The following is a 7,258-nucleotide window of genomic DNA, read 5'->3' as shown; positions in this document are numbered from 1 at the left end:
GAGGGCTTGGGGGCCGCGGGTGTGCTCCCCGGGTCCCTGAGGTCGTCCTTGTAGTACTCAGCCTGGCGGTGCTCCCAGACTCGCAGGCTCCCGTCCCACTGCAGGAAGAAGGGGTGGGGGGGAATTAGAGCACCCCCTGCTGGACCCAGCTGGAGAATGCCTCCCCCCTCTTCAGCATTGCTGGGCCATAGATATGCGCCCCACCCCTCCTCCCCCTGCTGGATCCTGGCCCACTCACCGAGCTGCTCACAATCTTCTCCTCATAGGGGTGCCAGCTGACGTCCCGCACGCAGGCCTTGTGATTGGTCAGCTTCTTGATGATGCGCCCTGTCAGGAGGCTGTACACTGGGGGGGCATGCATTGGAATAAATGATTACTTTCCCTCCCATTAGCTGTGCAGAATGGTATTTCCCAACCCCCCCCCCCCAACAGTGGTATGTGCCACTCCCTCCCTGTTACCCCAAGCCCTCAATTGGAATGAAACTTCCTACTGGAACTTCCCCCCCCCCTCGCACTGGGAGCACAGGAACAGTTCCAGTCTGGGCCTGGCCCAATGGGAAGGGCCATCCTGCCCACTGCACCCCACCTCTGGACCCAGTGGTAGTCCAAAGCACTAGGACACAATTGGGTTTGGACACAATGGTACAGCCCAACCCTGCCCCATAGTCCTGCCCTTGCATCCTGAAGCCCCTCCCCTTTTACACTGGCAGCTGGGGAAAAAGCAAGGGCTCTGCCCTTACCTCATCATCAGGCAGGCACTGGCCCAGTCTACTTCATGGCCCCCTGGCCCCCAATTCCACCCCGATTTGGCCACGCCTCTGTCCCCCCCACTGCCCCACCCATTTCTAGTTCTGCCCACATCCCAGGGTAGCCCCACCCCCAAGCAACTCACCCACCACCTTGCCCGTGGAGCAGCCGCTGTAGCTGTATATTGGCTGCCGGTGCTGTAGGGTGGGGAGAAGCGGCAGCGAATCAGGGTGTGCAGCACCCCGTGGCCCCTGTAGGTCATCAGGGAGCTGTCGCCCGGAAGCTTCCCCTTGCGCCAAGCTGCCGGAGACCAGCTGCATTAGAGCCTGCCCTGCAGAGGTAGGACTTCCTACCTGGGGAGGCAGGACTTCCCACTTTGACCCTCTTGGCAGGAGGCGGGACTTTCTGATTTGCCCACGGAACCTCCTCTTACGCTGCATCCTTCCTGCCCCCTTCTCCACCCTACCTGCACTCCACTTCCTGTCTCTACCACCCAACATCCACCTCCTGGACACACTACTTCCTGTCCCGACTAATCCCGCAGCGACCTCTCTTCCTGTTTTTTGCCACACCCCCACCTGGTTTTCCATCTTGTCCTCCCCAGCCATTCCACATCCTATTCTCCAACCCAGGCTAACTGTCCTCCAACAAGTAGGCTCGTCTTCCACTTCCTGTCCCCCTGCTCCTGACCTCTTTTGGGCACCTGCTGCCACCGGTAGTCCCAGTTCTGCTGGGTGACGGCTTGGCGGGATGCCTCCATGGCCTCACGCCCCGAGAACCTCCGGATGTCCCACAGCTTGATGGTCTGGTCTTTGGAGTTGGAGATCAGGTACCGGGCATCCCCCTAGGCAAAGGAGATCACGCTGGTCCTGTACCACCCCCCGCTTCTCCCATTTTTATCTAGCACCCCGCCGCCCCCGCAGGGCTCACCTTGCTGTCGATGAAGGTGATGCCATCCTGGTGCCCAGCCAACATGCCCACAGGCTTAGGGTCGTCCTCTCGCATAGTGCGCCGATCCCACACTTTACAGATGGCATCGTCACCCCCCGAAAAGAGGATGTGGGAGCTGGCGTCGGCAAAGGCCACGGCATTCACATCATCCTCATGTGACTCGATCTGGGGGGAAGTGGGGGCATTGTGGGTATTCTCCCAGAATCCTCTCTGCTCTCACCTGAAGGCACCCATTTCCCAGAATGCCAAGAGGTCAAAGGCAATTTACCTCCTAGAATCCTCTCTACTTGAGCCTGAGAGCATCTCTTGTACCTACTGTGCCAAAGGAGGAGGCACATCACCCACCCCAAATCCTCCCCACTCTTGTCCTAGGGCTTGGTACTCCAAGTGACATCCCTAAATTCTCTGTCCTCGCCTACTAAATTTGGCATCATGGGTATCCCCTTCCTAGAGCCCTCTGTGTTCCAGCTGGAAGGCACCCACTGCCACTACCTGCTGGGCACTGTGGGTAACCCACCTCTCCCAGAATCCTCTCTGCCCTTGCCACCACCTGGGCTATATACCTTGAGGGTCCGCCTGTTCTGCTCACGGTCGAAGACGTACACACAGCCATCATTGGCTCTGGAGAGGAAGATGGACTTGTCAGGAAGGGGGCTGGAGATATTTGGCCGGAGCTATCCCAGAATCCTCTCTGCTCTCAGCAGAGATGCATCTAGGTTTCCATGACGTTGTGGGTGAGAACCAGACGTGGCGTAGGCCATGAAATCCCCACATTCCCTGTTTCTGCTCACTTTGTGGTTGCAAGAACCAGACAGCACTGCCTTGTGTGGGCTACACTATGTCAGAATCCTCTCTGCTCTCAGCCATGTTGCCTCAAGAGGACCATGGCACATGGCATTGTAGGTAAGAACCAAGTGGCACTGTGTGGTGCTGGACCATGGAGTCCCCAGATCCCCTAGTGTTATCTGAGAAGTTTGGGTTTCACTGCATCATGGCTAGGAGCCGTCTGGCACCAGGCAGGACTGGACCGACCCCAACTGGGAGAGATAGTCACTTACCCCCCGAGGACCTCCCGTCCATCTGAGGATACCGTGAGAGAGAAGACAGCAAATCGTCTCTCATCCGGCCTGAGGGAGAGGGACAATTAGACATAGCACCTCCTCAACCCCCCTGACCAAGATGCCCGCCCATCTGGTTACCTCAGACCAAGATGGTGACCCCCCCCAAGTCACCTCAGCCCAAGACGGTTACCCCCTCAAGAACCACTAGTCACCTCAGCCCAAGACGGTTACCCCCTCAAGGACCGCCCTAGTCACCTTAGACCAAGACGGCCACCCCCTCTCAGCCCCCCTCAGCCTAAGTCTGTTCCCTCCCAGACCCCCAGTCACCTCAGCCCAAGATGTCCGTCCCCTCCTATTCCCACGATACCTCAGCCCAAGAAGGCCATTCCCACCAGCCTTCTCCCAGTTAGAATCATAGAAAGTTAGGGTTGGAAGGTACCTCAGGAGGTCACATCTAGCCCAACTCCCTGCTCAAAGTAGGATCGTCCCCAAAAAACTCCAAGGATGAAGATTCCATAACCTCTCTGGGTAGTCTGTTCCAGTCTTTTACTATAGTCTTTGTGAGAAAATTTTTCCCCAAAATCTAACCTCAACTTTCCTTGCTGCAACTGGAGCCCATTGCTCCTTGTTCTGTCATCTGCCACCACTGAGAACAGTCCAGCTCCATCCTCTTTGAAGGCTGCTGCCCACCCTGCAGGTGGTTGAAGGCTGCTATTAAATCCCTCCCCTCAGTCTTCTCTTTTCCAGATTAAATAAGCCCAGTCCCCCCAGCCTCTCCTCATAAGTCATGCCCAATCCTCCAATTTGTCTAGGTCACTCTGAGCCCTAGCCCTACATTCCAGCGTACACCCCCCCAGCTTGGTGTCATCTGCAAACTTGCTGAGGGTGCACTTTGCCATCTTCCAGCTTGTTGATGAAGATACTGAACAAGACCAGCCCCAGGACTGACCCCTGGGACACTCCCCTTGATACCAGCTGCCAGCTTGAAATCAAACTATTGATTACTATTACCCTTTGAGCCTAACAATCCAACCAGTTTTCTATCCACCATACAGTCCATCCATCCAATCTGGACTTCCTCAGCTTGTTTGCAAGAATTCAATGGGAGACCATATCAGAAGCCTTGCTGAAGTCAAGGTATGTTACGTCCACTGGTCTCCCCATATCCACAGAGCCAGTCATCTCATCACAGAAGGCAATTGGGTTGGTCAGGCATTACTTGCCCCTGGTGGATCTGTGCTGACTGTTCCTAATCACCTTCTTCTTCAGGTGCTTAGAAATGAATTGCTTCAGGATCTGCTCCATGATATATCCAGGGACTGAGGTGAGGCTGATTGGTCTGTATTTCCCCAGATCTTTCTCCTTCCTTTTCTTAAAGATTGGCACTAGATTTGCCCTTTTCCAACTGTCCAGGACCTCTTCCAATTGCCACAAGTGTTCAAAGATAATGGCCAGCAGCTCTGCAATCATATCAGCCAACTCCCTCAGCACCCTTGGGTGCATCCCATCTGATCCCATGGACTTGTACATGTCCAGCTTTTCCAAACAGTCCCCAACCTTCTCTTTCACCACTGAAGGGTGCTCACCTCCTCCCTAAACTGTGCTGCCCAGTGTAGTAGTCTGGGAGCTGACCTTGCTTGTGAAGACCGAGGTGAAGAAGGCATCAATTACCTTTTCCGCATGCTCTGTCACTAGGCTGCTTCCCCTGTTCAGTACGGGACCCACATTATTCCCAATTTTCCTTTTGTTGCTGACATATTTGTAGAAACCCTTCTTGTTTCCCTCCATGTCCTTGCTAGCTGCAACTCCAGTTGCACTTTGGCCTTCCTGATTTCATCTCTGCATGCCCAAGCAATACTCTTACACTCCTCCCTAGTTGTTTGCCCAAGTTTCTACATCTTATAAACTTCCTCTTTGTGATTTAGCTTACTGAAGAGTTCCCTACCAAGCCAAGCTGGCCTTCTGCCATACTTGCTGCTCTCCTGCACGTTGGGATGGTTTGTTCCTATGCCCTCAGTAAGGTTTCTTTCAAGTACAGCCAAGTCTCCTGGACTCCTCTCCCCCTCAGCCTGGCTTCCCAGGGAATCCTGCCCATGAGTTCCCTGAGTGAGTCAAAGTCTGCTTTTCAGAAGCCTAGGGTCCTTACTTCTGCTGGTCTCCATCCTTCCTTTCCTCAGCCCAAGCTCACTGCTCCCATACCCCCTGCCCAGTCATATCAATCCAAGATGACTACCCCTCCAGTACCTCAGGTCCAGCGCTGTGTGGTTGTCTCCATCCCCATAGATGTTACAGATGTGAACTGGGCGGGAAAACGAGACAGGGGCTGGGGTGAGCACCACCCATCTGGGGGGTAGGGGCGATGGTGATGGTGGGGCCTATGGGGCCCCGATGGGCCACACTCACTGTAGTCAGACCAGCTGGAGTAGAGGAAGTGGCCACCATCGGGGGTGAAGGCCACGTCCAAGATGCTCCAGCCCACGTCCCGCGCCTTGATGCTCCGGAACTTCCGGAAGGCTCCGTAGCGGCAGTCATACAGGCGGATCGTTTGGTCTGAGGGAGGGAGGGAGGCTGCCGAGATGGCTCCTACTTACAAGGCCAAGCACTTGGGGGGTACCTCTAGACTCACAAGACCGAGTGGCAGGGGGCTGCTGGGATGTCCCCTGCCCACAAGGCTTAGTAGGGCACCCCTTTACCCACAAGGCCAAGTGGCCAGGAGACCTGGGGAAAGCAGAAAACTGTGGGCTGCCCTTTACCCACAATGCTTAACAGTGACAGGGACTCATTACCCACAATGCTGAGCGATGAGGCTGCCTGAGGCAGAAAGAGAGGGATAGCAGGGTGCACCGGGCTAGGGGATACCTCTGACCTACCAGACCTAACAGTGGGTGGTGGGGAAGAAGAGCCCCTTTACCTATAAAGCCGAGAAGCAAGGCTACCCCAGGCAATTAAAGGAGGACTGTGGGACACCCCTTCCCCACAATGACTTGCAGGTGGTTCCCGACACCTTTACCTTGACAAGCGGACATGAAGAGCTGTCCATCGCTGGAATAGACCCCACAGAAGGCCTTCTGGGAGTAGGTGTCTGTGAAGGTCAGGTGGTTGGGCAAGAAACTGGGGGTATAGTCGGGGGGTGCGGGTCAGAATGGGGCCTCCCACTGCCCTATACCTTCCAGCTCCACCCCCACTATGTCTTCCCACTACCCCCGTGCCCCCCATACTCACTGTGACATCACACGGGAGCACTCGCCTGAGGAGAAGCTGCCGCTGTGGCACATGCCCCGCTCCCTCTGGGGAAGAGACCAAGGCAGGGTGAGGACCCAGGCATCCGGGAACAGCCCTTCCCCCTTCCCACAGCACTTTGCTCTGAACTCACCAGACCCGACAGAGATCTGCAAATAGAACCCTGGGATCCAGGCTCCCAGCCCATCTGCTCTAAACCACGAGCCCCCACTTCTCCCAGAGGGCAGAGAAAACCCAGATGTCTGGGCTCCCACCCACCAGACCTGTCCCCCTCCCCCAACCTGGGACAAGACCCAGGCAGCCAGGCTCCGAGGCCCCTTACTCCAAGTCACACGTTTCCAGTCCCCTCCCAGGGCACAGAGAGAACCCAGGTGTCTAGAGCAGGGGTGGGCAAAATGCGGCCTGCCAGGTCATTCTATCCAGCCTGCGGGGCCACTAACAGAATTTAGAAAATTAATATTCATCTGCCCCTGGCTGCCTGTCATGCGGCCCTCAATGGCTTGCCAAAACTCAGTAAACGGCCCTCCGCTCGAAATAATTGCCCGCCCCTGGTCTACAGCCTTTCCTGCCTTCATCCACCAGACCTGCCCCCCCACCCAAACTAGGAGAGAACTTAGAAGTCCAGGCTCCCAGCCACCTTCAACCTACCAAACCCCCCCCCCCCCCCCCCCCCCCACTCCCAGAAAGCAGCCCCTGCTTGCTCTAAACACACCAGACTTCTTAGGGGCTGGGGATAAAACTGAGGTGACCCAGCCCCCCTGCTCAAACCCACCAGACCCCATTCCCTGCCCCGAGCTGAGACAGAACTCAGGTGCCCTTGCTGCCAACCTGAGCCCCTGCCCTGGGGCGTGTACCTGGGAGAGGAGGCGGGGCAGGTTGTGCTCAGCCTGCCCAGGTCCCAGTTTGCCCACAGCCAGGTCCAGCTGTGTCTTGAGCTCATTTTTCTCCAGCTCGCGGGTGTCAGGGGTGGAGTCCACTGCAGGAGGGGGAAGGACACTGAGAGGGAACCCAGGCATCTGGGGTCCCAGCCCCCACCTCCCTCCCCTGAGTGAAGACAGAGCCCTGGTGTCCAGGTTTACCAGGGGGGTTGTAGCGGTCTCCGAGCCGCCCCTCCCAGGCGCAGTCGTTGTCGTCGTCCGAGTCTGACAGATTCTGAACCACCTGGATGTTGGTGGGGCCCCCACCCTGCCCCAGCCGCACCTGACCCCTGGGGTGGGGGTCACACACAGAGCCTGGTCAGGATCCCTGGGAAAGAGCCC

General features: G+C 56.7%; 1 protein-coding gene across 1 annotated transcript in view; it reads right to left on the bottom strand.

Moving 5' to 3' along the window:
• The window catches only part of DCAF11 (DDB1 and CUL4 associated factor 11), a 9,967-nt gene that overhangs the window by 1,337 nt on the left and 1,372 nt on the right, over positions 1–7,258 (bottom strand). The window contains 14 exon segments of the mRNA XM_025192811.1: positions 7–98; positions 239–345; positions 893–923; positions 926–1,047; positions 1,438–1,591; positions 1,678–1,863; positions 2,262–2,319; positions 2,757–2,825; positions 5,004–5,058; positions 5,163–5,309; positions 5,770–5,870; positions 5,982–6,046; positions 6,854–6,975; positions 7,079–7,206. Coding sequence (XP_025048596.1) covers positions 7–98; positions 239–345; positions 893–923; positions 926–1,047; positions 1,438–1,591; positions 1,678–1,863; positions 2,262–2,319; positions 2,757–2,825; positions 5,004–5,058; positions 5,163–5,309; positions 5,770–5,870; positions 5,982–6,046; positions 6,854–6,975; positions 7,079–7,206 — 1,437 coding nt within the window.

Source organism: Alligator sinensis, unplaced genomic scaffold, assembly GCF_000455745.1.
Source record: "Alligator sinensis unplaced genomic scaffold, ASM45574v1 scaffold128_1, whole genome shotgun sequence".
Classification (NCBI taxonomy): Eukaryota; Metazoa; Chordata; order Crocodylia; family Alligatoridae; genus Alligator; species Alligator sinensis.
This window is presented reverse-complemented; position numbering and strand designations above follow the sequence as displayed.